Raw genomic sequence first — 26,029 nt, forward strand, 5'->3', positions numbered from 1 at the left:
GCTGATAGAATAAAGTAAGAAATGAATTTTTTTTTTTTTTTTTTTTTTTTTTTAGATGAGACGGAGTTTCGCTCTTGTTACCCAGGCTGGAGTGCAATGGTGCGATCTCGGCTCACCGCAACCTCCACCTCCTGGGTTCAGGCAATTCTCCTGCCTCAGCCTCCTGAGTAGCTGGGATTACAGGCACGCGCCACCATGCCCAGCTAATTTTTTGTAGTTTTAGTAGAGATGGGGTTTCACCATGTTGATCAGTATGGTCTCGATCTCTTGACCTCGTGATCCACCCGCCTCGGCCTCCCAAAGTGCTGGGATTACAGGCTTGAGCCACCGCGCCCGGCCAGAAATGAATTATTAATGGAAAGATAAAACTGTCATTTCTTGCAGAAAGATTTGCTTACAGAGAAACTCTTAAGAGTATCAGAGCCAAAACACTTAGAGCAATAAGAGTTCAGTTTGCTGGCCAGATACAAGATGAGCATACAGAAGTCAGTAACTATAGTAGTGATAGGAAGATATGAAATGGTTCAAATTCAGCCTGGTATGGTGGCTCATGCCTGTAATCCCCACACTTTGGGAGGCTTAGGCAGGTGGATCAAGAGGTCAGGAGTTCGAGATCAGCCTGGCCAACATGGTGAAACCCCGTGTCTACTAAAAATGCAAAAATTAGGCCGGGCGCGGTGGCTCAAGCCTGTAATCCCAGCACTTTGGGAGGCCGAGACGGGTGGATCACGAGGTCAAGAGATCGAGACCATCCTGGTCACCATGGTGAAACCCCGTCTCTACTAAAAAAATACAAAAATTAGCTGGGCATGGTGGTGCGCGCCTGTAATCCCAGCTACTCAGGAAGCTGAGGCAGGAGAATTGCCTGAACCCAGGAGGCGGAGGTTGCGGTGAGCCGAGATCGCGCCATTACACTCCAGCCTGGGTAACATGCGTGAAACTCCGTCTCAAAAAAAAATAAAAAAAAAAAAAAATGCAAAAATTAGCCAGGCATGGTGGCAGGTGCCTGTAATCCCAGCTACTCAGGAGGCTGAGTCAGGGGAATCACTTGAACCCGGGAGGTTGAGGTTACAGTGAGCTGAGATCTCACCATAGCACTCCAGCCTGGGTGACAGAGCGAGAGTCTATCAGAAACAAAAAAGAAAAAGAAATGGTTCAAATTCTAATAGCAGTGAAACAACTTAAGGATAAACTGAACAACCAAAAACAGTATCTATGAAATCTATGTGAGGAAAACCTCAGAAACTTTTCCAAAGGACATGAATAAATGAAGAAGCATTACAAGTTGATTCTGACTTTGAACTGGAAGAATAAATGTGAATGACTAAGAAAAATTTGAAAATAGAATGAGGGGCTTATGCCATTGTATTTTATAAACTGTAGTAAATGAAGCCAGTGTGATTTTGCAGCAGGAATAGATAGCTCATTGGAACAAATGATTTTGCAGCAGGAATAGATAGATAGCTCATTGGAACAGAGTAGGTTCTGGTGCACATAGAAGTTAACAGGTTATACACAGGGAAATCTTGAGGGAAGAGAACTAGTAGTGCTGTTAGGATAGTTAACGACTTGTGTCTGTGAAAACTTGGTATGTAAAACTTATGAGTGTGGCTGGGTGTGGTGGCTCACGCCTGTCATCCCAGTACTTGGGGACGCTGAAGCGGGTGGATCACCTGAGGTTAGGAATTCGAGACCAGCCTGGCCAACTTGATGAAACCCCATCTCTACTAAAAACACAAAAATTAGCCATGGTGGTGGGCACATGTAGTCCTAGCTATGTGGGAGGCAGAGGCAGGAGAACTGCTTGAACCTGGGAGTCATTGGTTGCAGTGAGCCAAGATTGTGCCACCACTGCACTCCAGCCTGGGTAGCAGAGTGAGACTTTGTCTCAAAAAAAAAAAAAAAAAGCCGGGTGCTGTGGCTCACACCTGTAATCCCAGTGCTTTGGGAAGCTGAGGCAGGCAGATCACCTGAGGTTGAGAGTTCGAAACCAGCCTAACCAACATGGAGAAATCCTGTCTCTACCAAAAATACAAAGTTAGCAGGGCGTGGTGGCGCATGCCTGTAATCTCAGCTCCTCAGGAGGCTAAGGCAGGAGAATCGCTTGAACCCGGGAGGTGGAGGTTTTGGTGAGCCAAGCTCGTGCCACCGTTGAATTCCAGCCTGGGCAACAAGAGCAGAACTCTCAAAAAAAAAGAACAAAAACCACATATGAGTGCAGTTTTTTTCTTAAAATTGGAATGCCTTTTAAATGTTTTGAAACAATCATGGAAACGTTAGTGAATGTTCAAAGCACTTTAGGGTGGGAGTTGCATGGGGGACAAGGTCTCTCTGTCACCCAGGCTGGAGTGTAGTGGCGTGATCACGGCTCACTGTAGCCTTAATCTCCCGGGCTTGGGTGATCCTCCCACCTCAGCTGCTCCTCATATAGCTGGGACTACAAGCATGTGCTACCATGCCCATCTAATTTTTGTATTTTTTGTAGAGACAGTTTTGCCATGTTGCCCAGGCTGGTCTCGAACTCCTGACCTCGAGTGATCCACACGCCTTGGCCTGCCAAAGTGCTGGGATTACAGGTGCCCTCAAAGCAGTTGGTAGAATCAAGTTTGAAAATCACTGTTTTAGTGTAAGATACCTAGCAGGGGACTAAAAGCATGGATAATGGTGAGGATGATAGATGAGAGGCCGCTCCAGCCTGGCTTATCTAGGAAATGCTAATGATAGGAAAAGAGGATGACTGGAATTAAAACGTACTCAATAACTCAGATTCAGGATTTGGAAAAAATTGATCTGTAAATAGGCATGGATTATTTTAAATCTATGGAAAATTTTAAACATGTAGTAAAGAATGTAATATGTTCTCATGTGCCTACCACCCAGCTTAAACAATTATTAGTAGTGACCAATGTTTTTGGTGTTTTTTTTTTTTTTTTTTTTTGAGACAGTTTCCCTCTTGTTGCCCAGGCTGGAGTGCAATGGCATGATCTTGGCTCACTGCAGCCTCCACCACCTGGGTTCAAGCAATTCTCTAGCCTCAGCCTCCCGAGTAGCTGGGATTTTTGCCACCATGCCTGGCTAATTTTTGTATTTTTAGTAGAGATAGGGGTTTCACCACATTCGCCAGGCTGGTCTCGAACTCCTGACCTCAGATGATCTGCCCACCTTGGTCTCCCAAGTAATGACCAGTCTTGACTCATCTACACCCGAATTCATTTCCACTTCTCTTAGATAATGATATGGATTCAAGAAGCAAAGTTTACAAATAATGAAGAGGGAAGATTATTTTTTAGACTTCTATATTCTGTACTTCAGTGCCCCAAAACTAAGCTTTTGTGCCTAACCTACAGTGCTCATGTTACAGACTGTGTTACCAGAAGTGTAAAGTTTGGTTGCTTTCGTGTTTCAGGTCAGCAAATTAAAACGTCATATTCGCTCTCATACTGGAGAGCGTCCATTTCAGTGCAGTTTGTGCAGTTATGCCAGCAGGGACACATACAAGCTGAAAAGGCACATGAGAACCCATTCAGGTAGGACTTCTCCTTTCCTTATCGTGTTAATGAGCTGCTTTTCAGTGAATCCCATGGGACCCTGTGGACCCATGTGTGCCCCCCATTGTTTACGAGACTGGAAGACTGGCATGAAAGTAGTGTGGAATTGATGAATGCCTCTCTGGCATATCCTGTAAATTCATTGTTCTGAAAATATGTTAGAGAATAGTACCTTTGTTTTGTTCAACTGGAATCTGCCTACAACATGAAAATAATACTTTTTAAAGGAGAAATGAAGTTAAAATCGACTTTAAAAGTCTAGATAGATTTCCTAACCCACCTTATTCAGTTTTCCTGAGTATTGTCTTTTTCTAAAAAGAAAAACTTGTGGGTTCTCCATTCAGTCTCCCCAAAAGCATTGCTGTAATTTGGAGGATTTTGTAGCAGAGCTGGGTAGAGCAGAGGTGGCCAGGGCCAGCAGCAATTCAGGACTTCGCCATATCTGAAGATAGATGTGATCAGGGCACTGGGACTGAGCCTCAGCCTTCCTAAGACCTGTAGAATCTCTGTGGTGTAGCATATCTGCTACCTGAGTTACCTTCCCATTACAGTGTTAATTTCATTTCATGTGTTCTGTATTGTCTTTAAAGGGGAAAAGCCTTATGAATGTTATATTTGTCATGCTCGATTTACCCAAAGTGGTACCATGAAGATGCACATTTTACAGAAGCACACAGAAAATGTGGCCAAATTTCACTGTCCCCACTGTGACACAGTCATAGCCCGAAAAAGTGATTTGGGTAAGTAGATTAACTAGTGACAAGTGAAAAAAATGTTTTGAAGGATTTATATTTCAAAATATGGGGATCATAAATAACTTTACCTTCTGACTCTCACAAATATTATATATAGGAACGGCCTGTCAGTAAAGCCATTGCTTAGCTGCTATTTTTTTTTTTTTTTTCCCTCCTTCTTACCTGTTTTTCTTACTGCAGTCAGGCCACAAGATTCTGTCCTGAATAAAACTCATCTATAAATTAATGGGAGCTGTGATGGGAGGAATCAGAGTACACCTTTAATTAGTAGCCTTCCTTCCCCACATAGGGAAGTAACAGTGTGATTCAAACTCAGGTCAATCTATTTTATTTTATTTCTGAGAACATTTATACTTTCTCTAAGTAACAAGTGTTTTATTGGTTTAGTGGTAACTATTTCTGTGCATAAACTAGAGTTTACATAGAACAGTTTATTAATAACATTTAGTGTAACTGATACTGAAAGATAGTCACTTGGATTGCCTGCTGTGTTTTTCTTATTCAAAACAGAAATAATATTGTCCGTTGTACATTTATTAGTTACATTGTTATAGTTTGCATATTTTATTTTACTTCATTTGCTCATTGATCTTCAAAACAACCATATGAAGTAATGAAGGCTTATCTTACTCTGATTTTATAGGTGATAAGCCTAAGGCTCAGAGAACTGTCTTTACCAAAGCTTTGCAACACAGCTTCTGGGTGGCAAAACCAAGCTAAGTTCTCTCGAGTCCTCCTCAGCTGCTTCTCACACTAGGGTGTGTACAAGTTACCCAGGCCATAGCAGCAGGCTGCCCAGCCCCAACATAAACATGGCCTGTCTTACTGCAGCATTGGTTTTACTCAAAAGAGTTTTGAGGAAACTTTATGAAATTTAGCTGCTCCCCTCCCCCACCCCTCGAGACGGGAGTCTCGCTCTGTGGCCAGACTGGAGTGCAGTGGCGCAGTCTTGGCTCACTGCAACCTGCACCCCCCCGGATTCAAGCGATTTTCCTGCCTCAGCCTCCTGAGTAATTGGGATTACAGGCTCTTGCCACCATGCCCAGCTAATTTTGTAGTTTTAGTCGAAACAGGGTTACACCATGTTGGCCAGGCTAGTCTCGAACTCCTGACCTCATGTGAGCCACCGTGCCTGGCCAATGTCACATATATTTTGAAGATGAAACCATGAGTTTGAAATAAAGGACTTGGGCTCCACGTAAGACCTGTGAGTCACACATTCGCTCTAGTCAGCTATTAGGAGCTTTGTGTTAGAAATTAAATATTTCCTGAGGCTCTGTTCTCAAAAAAAAAAAAAAGAAAGAAAGAAAGAAAGAATTTTACATTTGTGTCACATAGAAACTAAAATCTAACCCAGTGATGCCTCCCATGTAGTGTGTGTGAACCATCAGGCTACTGTCTGAATTATCCCATTTTTAAAAATTACTCACTGTGACGCAGATAAAACCTTGGGTGTTTTATATTCACATGATACTTCTTAGATTCTATATAATGAGCTCTTTATGAGGCACTTAATTGCGTATGAGCTATGAAATAATAGTTATTGGCCAGGTATGGTGGCTTGTGCCTGTAATCCCAGCATTTTGGGAGGCCAAGGCAGGCGGATCATTTGAGGCCAGGAGTTCGAGACTAGAATGGCCAACATGGTGAAACCAAGTCTTTTCTAAAAATACAAAGGTTAGCCAGGCATGGTGGCACATGCCTTTAATCCCAGCTACTCAGGAGTCCGAGGCAGGAGAACCACTTGAACCCAGGAGGCATAGGTTGCAGTGAGCCGAGATTGTGCCACTGTACTTTAGCCTGGGCAACAGAACAAGACTCCGTCTCAAAAAAAAAAAAAAAAAAGTGTGGGGGGCTGGGTGCAGTGGCTCACGCCTGTAATTCCAACACTTAAGGAGGCTGAAGTTGGTGGATCACTTGATGTCAGGAGTTCAAGACCAGCCTGGCCAACATGGTGAAACCTCATCTTCTACTAAAGAAATACAAAAATAAGTTGGGCATGGTGGCAAGTGCCTGTAATCCCAACCACTATGGAGACCGAGGCAAAAGAATTGCTTGAAACTGGGAGGTGGAGGTTGCAGTGAATGAGAGCGTGTCACTACACTTCAGTCTAGGCAGTGGAGCAAGATTCTTAAACATTAGCCGGACGTGGTGGTACACGCCTGTAGTCCCAGGAGAATCCCTTGAATCCTGGAGGCGGAGGTTGCAGTGAGCCGACATCTCGACACTGCACTCCAGTCTGGGTGACTGAGCACAAGACACTGTCTCAAAAGAAAAAAAAGAAAAAAAGCTGGCCAGGCACAGTGGCTCATGTTTGTAATCCCAGCACTTAGGGAGGCGGAAGCCAGTGGATCACCTCAGGTCAGGACTTCAAGACCATCCTGGCCAACATGGTGAAACCCTGTCTCTACTAAAAATACAAAAATTAGCTGGGTGTGGTGGCTTGCGCCTTTAGTTCCAACTACTCTGGAGTCTGAGGCAGGAGAATCCCTTGAACCTGGGGGAGGGGGTGGAGGTTGCAGTGAGCTGAGATCATGCCACTGCACTCCAGCCTAAGTGACAGAGTGATTCTGCCCACTCCCCAAAAAAATAAAAGCCAATTCTAAAATAGTTTGCTTTTCCTCTTTTAAAGCAGGCCAGACTTCACACTAATAAACATGAGTAACAAATAAAAAATGAGAGCCATCCTCTCCCTTACCTCCTATCTACTCCCAATAATTGGCTCTCTTTAAAAGTTTGGTGGGATATCACCTCAATTAATAAAAGTTGTAATATTGTATATATATAAATTCGTCATCTCAAATGTAGGGCCCTCACTGCTCCTGGCCATTGCAGCTGTTTGTTCTTGTCAGATATGCTCCAGTTCTTCTTTATGAATGAGCAAGTTCATTTTACAATGTTTGGTGCTTCCTATATAGAGTTGGGCACCCTACTTTCACTTTTTTTTTTTTTTTTTTTTTTTTTTTTGTGGTGATGGAGTTTCCCTCTTGTGCAGTGAGGCTGGAGTGCAGTGGTGCAGTCTCAGCTGACTGCAGCCTCTGTCTCCCAGGTTCAAGTGATTCTCCTGCCTCAGCCTCCTGAGTAGCTGGTATTATAGGCAAACACTACCATGCCTGGCTAATTTTATTTTGTATATTTTAGTAGAGATGGAGTTTCACCATGTCGGCCAGGCCGGTCTTGAACTTCGGACCTCAGATGATCCAACCACCTTGGCCTCCCAAAGTGTTGGGATTACAGGCATGAGCCACCTGGCCCTTAATTTTTTTTTTTTGAGACCAAGTTTTACGCTTATCACTCAGGCTGGAGTGCAGTGGTGCAATCTCAGGTCACTGCAACTCTTGCCTCCTGGGTTCAAGCTCTTCTCCTGCCTCAGCCTCCCGAGTAGCTGAGACTGCCAGTCTCTATGAAAAATACAAAATTTAAATTATCCATGGTGACTAATTTTTGTATTTTTAGTAGATGAGGTTTTTGTATTTTTAGTAGATGGGTTTTTGTATTTTTAGAGATGGGGTTTTACCATGTTGGCCAGTTCGAGTTGCTCTCGAACTCCTGACCTCAAGTGATCCACCATTGTTGGCCTCCCAAAGTGCTGGGATTATAGGTGTGAACCACCACACCAGGCTCCCTACTCTTACTTTCTTAAAACCTCTAATTTTCCTTCCCTTTTCTCTCCCTCGTCTCAGTAAATGACTTCTCTTCCTACTTAAAAAATAAAAGCAAAAGATTGATACTCCTGTTATAAACCTGGTAATCTTCTAGGATCCACATTTGTTTGTTTCCCTGTGTGCTCCTAGAGAGTTGATGGTACTCTTCTTGTGTTTGCTCTGTCCCTTCACCTCTGTTCTGAACCCCACTCTCCTGTCGTCCTGGCAGTCTTTACACCATCATTACCTTTCACCTTCATCATCTCACTCCTTGGTCTTCCCTTTCAACTCTGAACATGTTTGTGCCTCTCCTGTCTTTGGTGTAGTGGCTCACACCTGTAATCCCAACACTTTGGGAGGCCCAGGCGGGTGGATTGTCTGAGGTCAGGAGTTTGAGACCATCCTAGCCAATATGGTGAAATCCTGTCTGTACTAAAAATACAAAAAACTAGCTGGGCGCAGGTGGCATGCGCCTGTAGTCCCAGCTACTCAGGAGGCTAAGGCAGGAGAATTGGAGTCACTTGAACCCTGGAGTGGGAGGTTGCAGTGAGCCAAGATCACGCCGCTGCATTCCAGCCTAGGCAACAGAGCAAGACTCCATTTCAAATAACTAACTAAATAAAAATGTAAAAGTGTTAGCCCCCTAGGTTTAACTCTTCTCTCCCTCCCAGCCAGCCTTCATGAAGAGTTACATCCTTCTCAGTCTTCTCTTCCTCATCTTTCCCTCGTCTGGCTTATTCCCCATCACTCTGGTGTAGTGACTCTTGCCTAAGGTCATGAATGACCCCACATTCTGAATGTAGTGAAGACTCCTTTCCACTCTTCCTAAGAGATGACTTGATCTCTTAGCAGTGTTCTTTATAGTTGACAGCGCCCTCTTCCTTTAAAACACTTTCTTCAGGCCAGGTGCAGTGGCTCATGCCTATAATCCCAGCACTTTGGGAGGCCAAGGCAGGCAGATCACTTGAGGTCAGGAGTTGGAGACCAGCCTGACCAACATGGAGAAATCCCGTCTACTAAATACAAAAAAAATTAGCTGGGCGTGGTGGCACATGTCTGTAATCTCAGCTACTCAGGAGGCTGAGGCAGGACAATCGCTTCAACCTGGGGATTGGAGGTTACAGTGAGCCAAGATCATGCCATTGCATTTCATCCTGGGCAATGAGAGTGATACTCCATCTCAAAAAACAAAAAAACCGCTTTCTTCCCTTGGCCTCTGTGACACTAAATCCTGTTGGTTTTCTTCTTCTTTCTCTTACTCCTTTCAACCTTTTCATGTTTTAACCTTTTTTTCCTTCACTGGCCTTAACTCTCAGGTTTTACTTTGTTTTTTTTATTCGAGACAATGTCTTGCTCTGTTGCCCAGGCTGGAGTTCAGTGGCACAGTCTAGGCTTACTGCAACCTCGACTTCCCAGGCTCAAGCGATCCTCTCCTTCAGCCACTCTGGTAGCTGGGACCATAGGCACATGCCACAATGATCAGCTAATTTTTTAAAAAAAGCTTTTGGTAGAGACAGGGTTTCATCATAGTCCTGGACTCAAGCAATTCCCCCACCTCAGCCTCCCGATGTGCTGGGATTACAGGTGTGAGCCACCACTCTTGGCCCAGGTCTTAGACTTTTGTGTTTGTGTGCGCAGTTTAGACTTTTGTGTGTGCGTGTGCGTTTTGTGTGAGAAACGCGTTTCGCTGTATCGCCCAGGCTGGAGTAGAGTGGTGTGATCTCAGCTCACTGTAACCTCCACCTCCCTGGTTCAAATGATATTCCTGCCTCAGTTTCCCAAGTAGCTGGGACTACAGGTGTATGCCACCACGCCCAGCTAATTTTTGTATTTTTTAGTAGGGACGGGGGTTTCACTATCTGTTGGCGAGGCTAGCCTCAAAATTCCTAACCTCAGGCGGTCCATCCACCTTGGCCTCCCAAAGTGCTGGGATTCGTTTTGGTTTTTTTTGTTTTTTTTTTTTTTTTTTTTTTTGAGGTGGAGTCTTTGTTGCCCAGGCTAGAGTGCAGTGCAATAGCACAACCTTGGCTCACTGCAACCTCCGCCTCCCGGGTTCAAGCCATTCTCTTGCCTCAGCCTCCTGAGTAGCTGAGATTACAGGTTTACAGGTGTACAACACCATGCCCGGCTAATTTTTGTAGTGACAGGGTTTCACCATGTTGACCAGGCTGGTCTTGAACTTCTTACCTCAGGTGATCTACCTGCCTCGGCATCCCAAAGTGCTGGGTTTACAGGCATGAGCCACCTAGCCTGGCCAACACTTAGACTTCTTAAATCATGACCCGTCCATTTTTTTTTTTTTTTTTCATTCTACTTTTTGCCTTAGTGATCTTATCAGCTCCCATGGTCTCACAGTCAGATTCTAACAACTCTTTGTAGCATTGGTGGTACAGTGATAAGTGTAGCCGCTTTCAAATCCTAACAACTTGTACATTTCTATTCCTACTCCAGATCTTTCTTTTGAGTTAGACTTATGTAACCATGTGTCCTTTGCCATCCCACCCCTGCTTTGTCTCTGGCATTTCATATTCAGCATGTCTAAAACTGATGTTGTCTAAAACTTCTCTATTCTCTGTACCCCTCTGGCCCCCAAAATAACACAAACAACTTGGTCTTTAGCCCTCTTCCACTATTCTTGTCTCAGTAAATGACCCCAACACCTACCTGGTTTTCCAGGCCTGACGTCTACTTTCTGCTTCACTCTTTTAGTAGGGTGAAGTGACTAAGTCACTAAGTCCTAAGTCACTAAGTCCTGTTGACTCAACTGCTTCCATCTCTCATCAGTTCTTCCCCTTCCATCCATCCACACCCATTGCCATCAAGCTTGTCCCAGCCACCATATTCTCTCACCTATCCTGTTTGAACAATCTTAATTTTTCCTGCACCTGTTACTCTGCCTTTTCATTCATTTTCTGTATAGCACCCACAGTAATATTAAGAATCTGAAGAAATGTATTAGTAACTTGTTGAAAATGCTTGTTTGTGTTTTCACATTACACTGGGCTTTTGTACTGTGCTTTCAGGTGTCCACTTGAGAAAGCAGCATTCCTATATTGAGCAAGGCAAGAAATGTCGTTACTGTGATGCTGTGTTTCATGAGCGCTACGCCCTCATCCAGCATCAGAAGTCACACAAGAATGAGAAGCGCTTTAAATGCGACCAGTGTGATTATGCTTGTAGACAGGTAGGAACCTTCACTGAAAGTGGTTGGTGGTTCTTTGGTGTCTGGTGTTATCAGAGGGCATTTCCATACCTAGTACAGTGGCTATTTTTAAGTATAGTATTTTCAAACTGTGGATTATGAGGAATGTTACCAAAATCAAAGGTCATATTCCTGGTCAGTTATATCATCCCGGTGTCCTGCTGATGTGTTAGTTACAGCTTACCTCTTCCTTAAGCAGACTTATTTCTGAAAACTGTGAAAAGTAAGTCCAGGACTTCAGAGGGGACAAATGTCATCCAGGGACATGACTCTTGGGAGGAAGACAGAGAAAGAGCTCAGCAGGAGTAAGCAGCTTTATCTGTGCTAGAATTGTAGTAGCAGTTCTGCATCCCACTAAAAATACCTTTATCAAGCCGGGTGCAGAGGCTCACACCTGTAATCCTAGCACTTTGGGAGGCTGAGGTGGGCAACAGAGAGACCTCATCTCTATAAAAATAAAAAATTAGCTGGGGTTGGGCGCAGTGGCTCACACCTGTAATCCCAGCATTTTGGGAAGCTAAGGGAGGCAGATCATTTGAGGCCAGGAGTTCAAGACCAGCTTGGACAACATGGGTGAAACCCCATATCTACTAAAAAATATAAAAATTAGCTGGGTGTGGTGGCAGTTGCCTGTAATCCCAGCCACTGGAGAGGCCGAGGCAGGAGAATTGCTTGAACCCGGGAGGCGGAGGTTTCAGTGAGCCAAGATCGTGCCACTGCACTCCTGCCTGGGCATGAGAGCAAGACTCCATCTCAAAAAAAATAATAATAATTAGCTGGGCATGGTGGCTGATACCTATGGTCCCAGTTCAAAGCTGCAGTAAGCCGTGATCACACCACTGCTCTCCAGCCTGGGCAACACAGTGAGACTCAGTCTCTAAATATATACCTTTATTATCTCAGCAAGCCGTGTTGAATCTAGACGTAGCTTGGGTGAGAAAGGTCTACTGGTCACATGGATGCAGGTGGTAGCTAGGGCAGTAGCCCCACGAGCAGGCTCTGAGGCCTTCCCCGCCATGCCATTTCAGGAGAGGCACATGATCATGCACAAGCGCACTCACACCGGGGAGAAGCCTTACGCCTGCAGCCACTGCGATAAGACCTTCCGCCAGAAGCAGCTTCTCGACATGCACTTCAAGCGCTATCACGACCCCAACTTTGTCCCTGCAGCCTTTGTGTGTTCTAAGTGTGGGAAAACATTTACACGTCGGGTAAGGGTCAAAACTTCAGTTTTCCTATTATGATACTGAATATTGGATTCTTGGTCTTCCCCTGCAGAGCAAAGCAGTTTTTTTTAACTGAGGTTAGAAGGAGAGATGCTCCATTGTTTGGAAAGGGTTAGTCATCCCCATCTTGATGTTCCTATCCATGTGTGAACCCTTCCACTGATGGGGAACACGGTATAGATTGATTGTATAAAGAAATGTGCTTAGGTGGATTGAAACCTGCACCCCACCCCACCTCTAGCTAGCTGTAGTCTGTCCTAGATCTTCTCTTGGGGATGTGTTAGATCTTGACAGAACCAGGAGCTGGTCTGATCCTCCTCCATCTCTGTGTGCAGGCTGCTGAGCCTCCGTTGAGAGAACCCAGCCTTACCCATTTCCCCTGAGCAGAGACACCATGTTCAGGATGCACTTAGCAGATAGTAGAACTTTTAGGCTTAATATGGATTTTATTAAAGTAACTTGCAATCTGATCTTAGCTTATTTAGTGGTGTAAAAGAGGATTTTGTTCTGTTTGTTAGAATACCATGGCAAGACATGCTGATAATTGTGCTGGTCCAGATGGTGTAGAGGGGGAAAATGGAGGAGAAACGAAAAAGAGTAAACGTGGAAGAAAAAGAAAGATGCGCTCTAAGAAAGAGGATTCCTCTGACAGTGGTAGGTGACTTGTTTCTTCATTTGCGTACTGTGGCAGGCTTTGGAGCCCAGTTTCCTGTGTATGCATGCATGGATGGATATGCTGGGATGGAGAGGCGGGCATACACTCTTCCTTCCTTTAAACTTCTCATCTCCTAACATCTATTTACAACAGCAGTTAGGTGTTTTTCTGGGGCACATTTTCTTTTTTCCTCATGGCATTCCAGTGCTTATTAATGCCTTATATGTAATGTTCAGTTAAAGTCAAAGCAAAATCAATATTTTTATTCAGTTTATTCAAATTTATGATACTCTAAGGCCAGCAGAGTTTCTTTTTCTATGTTCTTAACTTTTACATTTAGGAAGCTGGTCTAGATTTGAGCAGTGAATCTAATGGACATGAAGAAGGTTGCTTAAGCATCTTCACTTATGGTTTGACTGCCTGTGTCAGCCTAGCCTTGAGAGGTGCTGATCAAGTCAGTGAAGGTCAGCCTTTCTCTTCCTACCTTAATCTCTGCATTTATAGTTTATAATCTTGCCTGTTTTCCTACTACGGGTACTCTTTGGAGTGCTTTTTGCCTCTCTAGTCCTGAAACCCAGGAAGGAGGTTATGCTTAAAAGTTCCAAGCCTCAGTTGGGCACGGTGGCTCACACCTGTAATCCCAGAACTTTGGGAGACCAAGATGGGCAGATCACTTAAGGTCAGGAGTTCAAGACCAGCCTCGGGGACATGGCAAACCTTGTATGGCAAACCTTGTCTCTACAAAATATTTGAAAATTAGCCAGATGTGGTGGCACATGCCCATAGTCCCAGCTACTTGAGAGGCTGAGGTGGGAGAATCACCTGATCCCGGGAAATTGAGACTGCAGTGAGCTGTGATTGCACCACTGCATTCTAGCCAGGGCATTGGAGTGAGACCCTGTCTGCAAAAAACAAAAAAAACAGTGCCAAACTCCCCAAGGAGGGTGGGCGAACAAGAGTCTTAGTAATTTAGAGGCCACATTTTTTACACAAACATCTTCAGTGTTAGATTCTATAGTGTGGATACCTGGGCTCCTGGCATCCAGGTGGGAAGGCACCTCTATGACTAAAGACTTAAGGTTTTTATGGAAAAGGTGGTAGAGAGTTTGGTTTTAGGGAATGGATTTCCCAGAAGCACCATTAAACTGGAGAGATTATAGATGGTGCCTGATATTTCTCGAGGTTCTTCATTTTGTCTTTTGCATTGGTTGTTAGTAGAAATAGTGGGGAGGGGATGAGATTTTTGAAGAAAGAACATATTGGAGAACTTTAGTCACTTTATTGGGCTTTTTTGTGTTTTGTTTTGGTTTTGAGACAGAGTCTCCCTCTTGTTGCCCAGGCTGGAGTGCAGTGGCACCATCTTAGCTCACTACAGTCTCTACCTCCTGGGTTCAAGTAGTTCTCCTGCCTCAGCCTCCCAAGTAGCTAGAATTACAGGCAATACCCCACCATACCCAGCTAATTTTTATAATTTTAATAGAGATGGGGTTTCACCATGTTAGCCAGGCTGGTCCCGAACCCCTGACCTCAGGTGATCCACCTGCCTTGGCCTCCCAAAGTGCTGGGATTACAGGTGTGAGCCACTACACCCAGCTGTTATTTTGAGACAGTGTCTCACTGTCACACAGGCTGGAGTGCAGTGGTGCGATCTCGGCCCACTGCAACCTCCGCCACCCAGGTTCAAGCAATTCTGCCTCAGCCTCCTGAGTAGCTGGGATTATAGGCGCCTGTCACCACGCCCAGCTAATTTTTGTATTTTTAGTAGAGTTGGGGTTTCACCGTGTTTTTCAGGTTGGGCTTGAACTCCTGACCTCATGATCCACCCACCACAGCCTCACAAAGGGCTGGGATTACAGGCGTGAGCCACAGTGCCTGGCATTGTTTTTCTGGTTTTTAAACAGAGAGGGGGTCCCACTGTGTGGCCCAGGCTGATCTCTTAACTCCTGGGCGCAAGTGACCCTTCTGCTTCAGCCTCCCACTGTGTTGGGATTACAGACATGAACCACTGCACCCCTACTTTATGGGTTTTATTGTAAAACTTACTCATGAAAGCACTAAGCTGTTTATATTTGGATCTGTAACAAGGTCCCCCTTTTTTTTCCTTTTTTTAAAAGGAGTATCTGTTTTAAATGGCATCTTCTTCAGTCACTGGATGTTAAGTATGTGCCTTCTTTAAAATGTCAATTTGTAGCCAGTCATGGTGACTCACACCTGTAACCCCAGCGCTTTGGTAGGCCAAGGCAGGCAGATCACCTTAGCTCAGGAGTTGAAGACCAGCCTGGGCAACATGGCAAAACCCTGTATCTACAAAAATTCAGGTGGTTGTGGCCTGCACCTGCGGTCCTAGCTACCTGGGAGGCTGAGGTGGGAGGATGGCTTGAGCCTAGGAGGTTGAGGCTTCAGTGAACTGAGATAGTGTCACTGCACTTCAGCCTGGATGACAGAGCAAGACCCTGGCTCAAAAAAAAAAAAAAGAAAAATTATTGCAGTGAACTGTTGGGGGGGTTTCAAGTATGTTGGGAGACTCCAAGCTATTACCAGAGATCAGATAATCTTGACCTTGGGGATTCCTATAGTTGCTTTTAGTTGTAAAGCCTCCTGTTCCCAGACTCTGTCCTGTGCCCTGCTTCCTCCTGATACTGGCTGTTCACGTCTGTGGTTCATCTCCAGGAAGACCAGCTTCTTGCCCTCATTGTATGTAACCAGAAGTATCTTTAGTCTAAAGAGATTATTGGTAGCTTTTATAGGTTTATACAATTCTTCCTTCTGTCTGCTACTGGTTAGTAGAGCACGGTATTTGGTTCAAGGCCTTATACCTAGTGACTCTTTATCTCCCCCAGAAAACGGACGTCAGCTTGGGCTCCATGCCACTGATTACCATGCAGTCTTATTTGTCCTGTCCCAGTTCTGCCTGTTGGCCATCTACAGAGATGTACTAGCAGAGGTCTAGAGTCTGCTGCTGTTTTCAAGGTTTTTCACCGAAATGCCTCCAAGCCAACAAAACTTCGATCCTGTTAGCCTACTTTTGTGTGCTTTTTCCCCCAATTCTGACTGAATTTGTTTAGTTTTCTAGGCATTGGGCCAACTTAGGCAATAGGGGGCTTGAAGAAGTTGAGGGAAGCATCTCTCGTTCTTGACACACTGCCACCTATCTGTACATTCCCCGTGTTTTCACTTAGGATTCCAGTCACTTGAGAAATAAGGCATTTTATCCAGAAGATCAGGAGTTTACCCACAGCTCTCTAAATCTAAACATTTTGTTCCAGAGAAAGAGTGTGCACATTAATAACCTGTGCTTTCTAGAGGAAGGAAGGCAGTGTACATTTTGTGCCACAGCCATGGGGGAGGGATAACAAAAGCTCTTTGGTTGCCTGCAGGTATGGGCACCAGAACAGCCCCAGACTGAGGGCAGAGGTTTGAATTCTACCTGCTATGACTTAGCCATGCCATACAAATCACTTACTTTCTCACTTTTTCTATACAATGAGGGTAGCACCCTCATTCAGTGAAGTTCTGAAGCCTAAGTGGAATAATAGTGAATTTTTAAATTGTGATGTTTGCTATAGGTAAAAGCTGTGATTGTGGTATACTGTAGATTATGGAGCAGGATTACATGACTTCCCTCAGTCCTGTTGATCCCCAGGCCACTATTAAGTGGAGTGAGAGTGCTACAGAAATTACTCAGGGAAACTGAGGATCAGCTGATCAGATGTCCTAGGTCACATACCTAGTAAGAGATCTGAGACTCAGAGTCTTGTTACCTGGCTCCTTGTCAGTATTCTTTATACAATAGTTTTCTGAACTTTATGTACCACTTATTTTACCACAGATGGACAGTTGTGACATTAGGAGGGCAAGAGGGGAATAACACATTAGGTCTGGTACAGCTGGGAATTAAGTCCAAGAACTTGACCTTAAATGAGAATCAATAATAGTCTCAAAAGAACTTTTGGCTGGGTGCGGTGGCTTACACGTGTAATCCCAACATTTTGGGAGGCCAAGGTGGACTGATCACCTGAGGTCAGGAGTCTGAGACCAGCCTGACCAACATGGAGAACCCTCGTCTCTACTAAAATACAACATTAGCCAGGCGTGGTGGTGCATGCCTGTAATCCCAGCTACTCAGGAGGTTGAGGCAGGAGAATCACTTGAACCCGGGAGGCAGAGGTTGCAGTGAGCCGAGATTGCCTGATTGCACTCCAGCCTGGGCAATAAGAGCGAAACTCGGTCTCAAAAAAAAAAAAACCACCCTTGCTACTTACCTTAGTAAATAGGACCTCACAATGTGTAAGAATTTCTGGTCAGGTATAATGAATCAAACCTGTAATCCTAACTCTTTGGGAGGTCAGGAGTTAAGAAGCTACAGTGAGCTGTGATCCAACCACTGCACTCTAGCCTGGATGACAGAGCAAGACTCCATCTTAAAAAAAAATAAAATAAAATTTCTCTCTTGTCTCCAACACACACACGTTACACATACACACACATCCTTACCCCTTCTGCCCACTCAGAGATGAGCAGAACGACATCTCTAAGGGTCCATTTCAGGCTTAGTGTCCTGCTTTATCCTGGGATAGTAGATAGGGGGATCATTAGAATTTGAAATTCAGTACTCTATTGAGTCAAAAAAGGGTCTAAAACTAAAAGGAAAAAGTACTATTTAATCCCACATACAGTGTGAATAATACTCTTCAAGTTGATTTGCTTCACTCTGCTATATCACCTGTTTATTATATTAATCCTAATAGCAAACATTCCAGCAAAAGCATTTTTATTTCTTAGTTTTTGGAACCTCACACCCTGCTCCCCTAAAAGCATTTTTAAATAGAATTTTTTTTTTGTTGTTTTGTTTTGTTTTGTTTTGTTTTGTTAAGACAGGATCTCACTGTATCACCCAGGCTGAGTATAGTGGTGGAATCATAGCTCACTGCAGCCTCCACCTCCCTGGCTTAAGCAGGCCCTCCTGCCTCAGACTCCTGAGTAGCTGGGACTGCAGGCGGGCACCACCATGTCCGGCTAATTTCTTTTTTTTCTTTTCTTTTTTTTTTTTTTTTTCCTTGAGAGAGCGTCTTGCTCTGTTGCCTAAGCTGAAGTGCAATGGCATGATCTCGGCTCACTACAACCTCCGCCTTTCAGGTTCAAGCAATTCTCCTGCCTTAGCCTCCCGAATAGCTGAGATTACAGGCACCTGCTGCCCCACACTCAGCTAATTTTTGTATTTTTAGTAGAAACAGGGTTTTACCATGTTGGCCAGGCTTGTCTCAAACTCTTGACCTCAGGCGGCGATCCACCCACCTCAGCCTCCCAGAGTGCTGTGATTACAGGCATGAGCCACTGCACCTGGCCAATTAATTTTTTTTTTTTTTTTTTGGTAGAGATGGGGTTTTACTATATTTGCCAGGCTGGTCTAGGACTTCTGACCTCAAGTGGTCCTGCCCACCTCGGCCTCCCAGAGTGCTGGGATTATTATTACAGGCATGAGCTACCATGCCCAATTTTTTTTTTTTTTTTTTTTTTTTTTTTGAGATGGTGTTTTGTTCTTGTTGCCCAGCTGTAGAGCAATGACGGATCTTGGGTCACTGCACCCTCCACCTCCCTGGTTCAAGCAATTCTCCTGCCTCAGCCTCCTACGAGTAGCTGGTATTACAGGCATGCACCACCACGCCCAGCTTATTTTGTAGTTTTAGTAGAGACAGGGTTTCTCCATGTTGGTCACACTGATCTTGAACTCCCTATCTCAGGTGATCTGCCAGTCTGAGCCTCCCAAAGTGCTGGGATTACAGGTATGAACCACTGTGCCCAGCATTAAATTGGTTTTTCTTAATAAAGAAAATAATTGGCCAGGCACGGTGGCTCACACCTTAAATCCCAGCACTTTGGGAGGCTAAGGCAGGTTGATCACTTGAGATCAGGAGTTTGAGACCAGCCCGGCCAACATGGTGAAACACCATCTCTGCTAAAAATAAAAAAATTATCTGGGCATGGTGGTGGCCACCTGTAGTTCCAGCTACTCAAGAGGCTGAGGCAGGAAAATTTCTTGAACCCGGGAGGTGAAGGTTACAGTGAGCCAAGATCGCCCCACTGCACTGCAGCCTCGGCAACAGAGTGAGACTCTGTCTTATAAAGAAAAAGAGAAATATATATATATATATATATAAAACAAGACTTAAAAGAATATATAATTTTCTTTCTTCTACCACCATCCTTCTCCTTGCCCCACCACCTGTGCTTCCTGATTTCATGAAAAGAAAACGCTGAACCAGATCTGGATGACAATGAGGATGAGGAGGAACCTGCAGTAGAAATTGAACCCGAGCCAGAGCCTCAGCCTGTGACCCCAGCCCCACCACCTGCCAAGAAGCGGAGAGGACGACCCCCTGGCAGAACCAACCAGCCCAAACAGAACCAGCGTAAGTTGTTCATCTCTGCTCTGGAGGCTGGCGTCTTCTCCTAGCATGTGAGGGAGCCAGATGGGTCCTTGTTCTTTGGGGAGGTGGGAACTAAGCCATGAGAACAAGTTAAGGGCATGTTGAGAACAAACTCTCAGGAAATAGTTTTTTAGGAGTATTTACTGAGGAACATCTGAGGAAGTCTTTATAGGCCTGTTACATTTTAAGGAGAAAAAGTCCAGATAGAAGGGTACTTGTGTTCTACAAGATGGGTACTGCTAATGTGGGCGGGTTTTGAAAAACAAGCAAAGTCACAGTCAGCTGGGAGAATGGATGCAGTAAAGAATATAGAAGAGCCAATTGTAAATGGTGGAGAGGGAAAGCAGTTTCTGTGCTGAGATTGCCCCTTCTAAGAAATTCACAGTAGGGCACAGTGGCTCTCACCTGTAATCCCAGCACTTTGTGGGGGCCAAGAAGGGAAGATCACCTGAGGTCAGGAGTTCCATACAAGCCTGGCCAACAAGGTGAAACCCCATCTTTGCTAAAAATACAAAAATTAGTCAGGTGTAGTGGTGGGCACCTGTAATCCTAGCTACTCGGGAGGCTGAGGCAAGAGAAATCGCTTGAATCCAGGAGGTGGAGGTTGCAGTGAGCTGAGACGGCACCACTGCACTCCAGCCTCAGCAGCAGAGTGACTCCATCAAAAAAAAAAAAAAAAAAATGGTCCTTTGGAGTCAAGTGCTGGCCTCCTGGTTTATGAGAGGACAGAGGCAGCGATCCCTCCACCTCATACACAGCAGGCTCTGGAGACGCAGGTCTCTACTCCTCTACTTGTGTGTTTCTCTGCATCTCCTGAGAGCTGACAGTTGGTTTTTTTAAACAAATGTAGGTTTAATCTATTTTTTAAGATACTCCCTGAGCCCCATGAGTCAGTTCCTGGTCACAGAAAAGGAGGTTAACAGTAGATCCTGGAACCAAGCATCTCGTTTCACTTCTATACACTGGAGTGAACAAACTGGTAGAAGGGCCCTCGTTGTGGAGAACTGCGAGATAAAAAATGTCACCTTGTGGCCTGGCAGGGTGGCTCACGCCTGTAATCTCAGCAGTTTGGGAGGCCAAGGTGGGTAGATCACGAGGTCAAGAGATCGAGACCATCCTGGCCAACATGGTGAAACCCCGTCTCTACTACAAATACAAAATTTAGCCAGGCGTGATGGCATGGCACGTGTAGTCTCAGCTACTTAGGAGGCTGAGGCAGGAGAATCGCTTGAACCCAGGAGGCAGAGGTTGCAGTGAGCCTAGATCACACCACTGCACTATAGCCTGGGCTATAGAGCAAGACTGTCTCAAAAAAAAAAAAAAGTCACCTTGCTGTAGGAGGGTCCTCCTACATTATACACTCTAGTAGTCTTAGGTTCACCCTGCACTTTTTACTTGCCCCCTCACTATTGTAAAGCCTGAATTTATGACATAAAGGAATACTAAGTAAGGATTTTATCTTTTTATTTATTTTATTTTTTGTAGAGACCGGGTTTCACTATGTTGGCCAGGGTGGTCTCAAACTCCTGACCTCAGGTGATCCGCCCACCTCAGCCTCCCAAAATGCTGGGATTACAGGCATGAGCCACCACACCCGGCTCTGTAAGGATTTTAATGTGTGATTTGAGGGGGATATGAAGATGAAGGCCAGCATTTTGTCCCTTGATAGTTTCTAGAGTATTGGGGCTTTATTTTATGTATGACCATGTTTGAAATCTTTAAGGCTTTTTTTTTTTTTTTGAGAAGGAGTCTTGCTCTGTTGCCCAGGATAGAGTGCGTGGCACTATCTCAGCTCACTGCAACCTCCGCCTCCTGGGTTCAAACTATTCTGCCTCAGCCTCCCAAGAAGCTAGGATTACAGGTTCCTGCCACTACACCCAGATAATTTTTGTATTTTTAGTAGAGACGGGGTTTCACCATGTTGGTCCTGACCTCAGGTGATCTGCCTGCCTCAGTCTCCCAAAGTGCTGGGATTACAGGTATGAGCCACCACACCTAGCCCTTTTTTTTTTTTTTTTTTTTTGATTGTTTTATTTTTTTTTTTTTTGAGACGGCGTTTCGCTCTTGTTACCCAGGCTGGAGTGCAATGGCGCGATCTCGGCTCACCGCAACCTCCGTCTCCCGGGCTCAGGCAATTCTCCTGCCTCAGCCTCCTGAGTAGCTGGGATTACAGGCACGCGCCACCATGCCCAGCTAATTTTTTGTATTTTTAGTAGAGACGGGGTTTCACCATGTTGACCAGGATGGTCTCGATCTCTTGACCTCGTGATCCACCCGCCTCGGCCTCCCAAAGTGCTGGGATTACAGGCTTGAGCCACCGCGCCCGGCCGCTCACACCTAGCCCTTTAATTGGCTTTCTAGCCAGGCACAGTGGCTCATGCCTGTAATCCCTGCACTTTAGGAGGCCATGGCTGGCGGATCACAAGGTCAAGAGATTGAGACCATCCTGGCCAACATGGTGAAACCCTATCTCTACTAAAAACACAAAAGTTAGCTGGGCGTGGTGGTGCACCCCTGCAGTCCCAGCTACTCGGGAGGCTGAGGCAGGAGAATCTCTTGAACCCAGGAGGTGGAGGTTGCGGTGAGCTGAGATTGTGCCACTGCATTCCAGCCTGGTGACAGAATGAGACTCCATCTTAAAAAAAAAAAAAAGGGGGGGGGGCGGGGTGGGGAGGAGGGCTCTTTAAATTGACTTTCTCTGGATTGCTAGCTAATAAGGCTTTCCTGCATTGCTGACATATCGTTCACTGTCAATCTAAAGGACCGTTGTGATTCTTGGGGCTTTAATGCACCATTTGTTCTGTCTGTGCTCTTCTTTGCCAGCAACAGCCATCATTCAGGTTGAAGACCAGAATACAGGTGCAATTGAGAACATTATAGTTGAAGTAAAAAAAGAGCCAGATGCTGAGCCCACAGAGGGGGAGGAAGAGGAGGCCCAGCCAGCTGCCACAGATGCCCCCAATGGAGACCTCACGCCCGAGATGATCCTCAGCATGATGGACCGGTGATGGCGGAGCCTTATGCGTCACCAGGACTGCTCTGGGCTGTGTTTAAACGGCCTGCATCTTAATTTTTCTCCCTTCTTTCTTTTGGCTTTGGGAAAAGAAGCCCATTTTACCAAACATACCAAGAACAAAAACTTCAAGGCTGATGTTAGAAAAAATGTGATTTAACTAGAACTTGCTGTCTGATGTTAGCAAATCATGGAATGTTCTGAGTCCCCGAGGGTTTACTGTGAAGTGCTGAGGACAGTGTTGACGACTAACTCGTTTTCCTAGATGGAAATGGAGACATTGACCCCTCCCTCCATGTGGTAAACCACTCCAGAATGGCCACCAGGCTTCCCAGAGTTCTATGGTCTTCTTCCCAAGAGAGTTTTTAATTGTAAATGTATACTTGGGAAGGACTTAGACTTTTAAACTGTTTTTGCTTTTGCTTTTCCCTGGCTCCCTTTGCTTGGAGTCAGCTGCACACCAGTAGTATGGCATGCTACGATCAGGTTCTGTCCTGAAAGCTTTGCCTCTTTCTTGGCAAAGTTTCTGGTATGGTCAAGCTTGTAAATAACTTTTTTTACATTTTAATCTTTTCCATTAATTAAGAGGTTGAAAAGAAGTGCAGTGTAAGAAAACCCAGCATTTTAATTACTTGCAAATTAAGTTGCCACAGACTCTGTAGTGTGTAAATGTTGACAAGGAATTGGATCACAATCATGTAGCAGAAGGGCAGTGCCCGCCAGTGATGGACACCCACGTGGCAGATCATGATTTCCAGCCCACGGAGCCAGCATTTGAACCTTATACAATTAACTTTCAGTTATGATTTCCCATCGACATTTTCTTTGCCCTGTTTGTAGCTGAATGTTGTGTTTTATAAATCTTCTGTTAAAGCAGAAGGCTGATTATGAGTGGGTCACAGCAGCCCTTTTAAAGCTGGGCCAGAAAATTTCGCTAGGTCAGTAATTTAAACTTTGGATCTTCAAAAAATAATGTGAAGCAAAACCAACTAAAAAGTGATTCTTGCACATGAACTGTCACGTTTAAAAATGTGTTTTTTAGAGAGCCTCAGTCTTACTGATTTCAAACACTTTTTTCTTCTGTGTATTGCTTTTAAGAGAGCCATCAGTTAGCTGTCAGACTCTAGGTTGATGCATTTTGTACTTAGCTGTACTGTGTGATATTTTTCATTATTTTAGGATGCCAACATGAGACCTGTAATAAAATATGTAATGGGGTTGAAAGCTGGGGAGGAGGATCTACTGCTGTACAGCTAATAAATCATAACGGATTAACAAGTGCTCCAAAGACTCCATCTTGCATGATTCCTGCCTGCTTGAGGGAGGTTGGGGTTTGCTTACATAGTTTCCAGGCTGTGCAGGCTTCTGCCTTTCACAGGCAACCTCAGTTCCCTGGGATGGTACTTCCTCTAGCAGATGGGAGGAGATGATCTTGGCAGGTGACTGGATATTGAGTGCATCCTGTTGTAACTTTTTACTCCCCCAAAAGTGTGTGTGAGCAGAGAGGTGAGTAGATGGATAGCAGCCATAGCTTCCGTGATCCACTTGAGTAGGTGGGCCATAGAGCTGCTTAGAGTGAAAGGGGCCTGATGGAAAGTTCTGTACTTGGGATCTCCACTCAAGGAGGGCTGGAATCAGTACCTGGAGCTCTGCCAGGTGTGGGAACAGAGAGAAGCTAGGCCCAGCCTACCCTAGAGAAGTTCGTTTGAAAGGAGAGACAGATGCACAACCACCGGGTAGTGAGGAGACCCTCCTAGATGGTAGAGCTGCCTGTTAGCAGCCCAGGAAGGTGGGTGGAAAGGGAGTTATGTCGTGTTTGGAATCTTGTTCGTCAGTGGAAAATCATCTTGCTATGGTGTAATCTCGGCTCACTTCAACCTCCACCTCCTGGGTTCAAGGGATTCTCCTGCCTTGGCCTCCCAAGAAGCTGGGATTATAGGCACTTGCCACCATGCCCAGCTAGTTTTTGTATTTTTAGTAGAGACAAGGTTTCACCATGTTGGCCAAGCTGGTCTTGAGCTCCTGACCTTAAGTGATCCACCCACCTTGGCCTCACAAAGTTCTGGGATTATAGGTGTGAGCCACCACACCTGGCCCCAACTTATTTTTTAATTCCAAGGTTTTTTTGAGACAGGATCTCAGTCTTGTCACCCAGGCTGGGATATGGTGGCACAATTATAGCTCACTGTAACCTTGAACTAGGCTCAAGCAATCCTACCTTAGTCTCCTGGGAGTACAGGCCATTTCATCACACCTGGGTCATTTTTGGTTTTGTTTTTGTTTTTTTTAGTTTTTTGTAGAGATCGGGTCTTGCGATGTTGCCCAGGCTAGTCTCAAACTCCTGGACTGAAGTGATCCTCTTGCCTCAGCCTCCCAAAGTGCGGGATTATAGGCGTGAACCACCATGCTCAGCCACCTAAACATATATAACCTCTTTGCAGAACAAGGCTCGGTTTTTCTGTATCCAACACAGCCTGTCATTCCTGATTGTATACATTGTTTGAAAGGTTTTTTTGTTTGGTTGGTTGTTTTTTTTTTTTTTTTTTTTTTTTTTTTTGAGAAAGCAAGTCTGGAGTGCAATGGTGATCTCAGCTCACTGCAACCTCCACCTCCCAGGTTCAAGCAATTCTGCCTCAGCCTCTCGAGTAGCTGGGACTACAGGTGTGCACTATCATGCTCGGCTATTTTGTATTTTTATTAGAGACCATGCCTAGCTAATTTTTTTTTATTATTAGTAGAGACAGGGTTTTGCCATGTTGGCCAGGCTAGTCTCAAACCCCTGACTTCAGGTGATCCACCTGCCTCGGCCCCCCAAAGTGCCAGGATTATAGGCATGAGCCACCTTGCCCGGCCTGTTAGAAAATTTTAAAATGTATTTGTTTTAGCTGGGGAAGGGGCAAGATAATTGACATTCTGATGGAGTTAAGGCTGAAAAGGGATCCTCCTGCTGCATAGCCCAGGGTGCATCCTATCTAACCGTTAATTATAAAACCTTCAGCAGGTTATTTTCCTCCCAGAAGTCCCCTCTCTCACTCAAGAGAGAGCTGTTTTCCCTTCTCTTTCTTTCTCTCTTTTGCCTATTAAACCTCCACTCTTAAACTCTTAAATTAAAACAAAAAACAAACCTTCAGCAGCAGAAGCCAGTTCTCACTGTTACTCCGCCCCAAGAACTGTTGATGGGGAAGTTCCTGAACCTGCGTGCAGCTCCCTCAGTGTTAAGCCACAGAAGTGAAGAATCTATGCCCTTTCCCACCCCTGGGCTGGCATCACCCTATTGCTGCCCAGCACAGCAGGTACCTGAGCCATTCTCTGGCTTGTCAGGACCTGGTCTTCGAAAATCATTCGAGGTGAGTCTTGGGGCAACACCAAGGGTGTGTAGCTCAGCCCACCTGGGAGGCAAGTCCTGTCCTCACTCTGTGCTACCCAGAGCAGGCGAAGCTGATGTTCTCGAAAGCTTTGGCATTTCCTGAACGCCCATGGAGTGGCAAGCCTTCCAGAACATAGACGGGCTTGAACAAGCTGATGGCCTCTCACTGAGTCACTGTCACTTGTAAGAAC

The 26,029-nt window shown here is 45.1% G+C and overlaps 1 protein-coding gene across 1 annotated transcript in view; it reads left to right on the forward strand.

The window, feature by feature from the left end:
* Positions 1 to 23,753, forward strand: part of CTCF (CCCTC-binding factor) — a 77,588-nt gene extending 53,835 nt beyond the window's left edge. Inside the window, exons 6-12 of the mRNA XM_032283736.1 lie at positions 3,407 to 3,527; positions 4,139 to 4,288; positions 10,971 to 11,131; positions 12,178 to 12,360; positions 12,894 to 13,029; positions 19,279 to 19,440; positions 22,282 to 23,753. Of these exons, the coding sequence (XP_032139627.1) occupies positions 3,407 to 3,527; positions 4,139 to 4,288; positions 10,971 to 11,131; positions 12,178 to 12,360; positions 12,894 to 13,029; positions 19,279 to 19,440; positions 22,282 to 22,466 (1,098 nt within the window). The 3' untranslated portion in view covers positions 22,467 to 23,753. The remainder of the gene's footprint in view (positions 1 to 3,406; positions 3,528 to 4,138; positions 4,289 to 10,970; positions 11,132 to 12,177; positions 12,361 to 12,893; positions 13,030 to 19,278; positions 19,441 to 22,281) is intronic.
* Positions 23,754 to 26,029: the final 2,276 nt, after the last annotated feature.

The sequence above is a fragment of the Sapajus apella genome, unplaced genomic scaffold (genome assembly GCF_009761245.1).
Source record: "Sapajus apella isolate SASKATOON/1434 unplaced genomic scaffold, GSC_monkey_1.0 scaffold15, whole genome shotgun sequence".
In the NCBI taxonomy this organism is placed as follows: domain Eukaryota; kingdom Metazoa; phylum Chordata; class Mammalia; order Primates; family Cebidae; genus Sapajus; species Sapajus apella.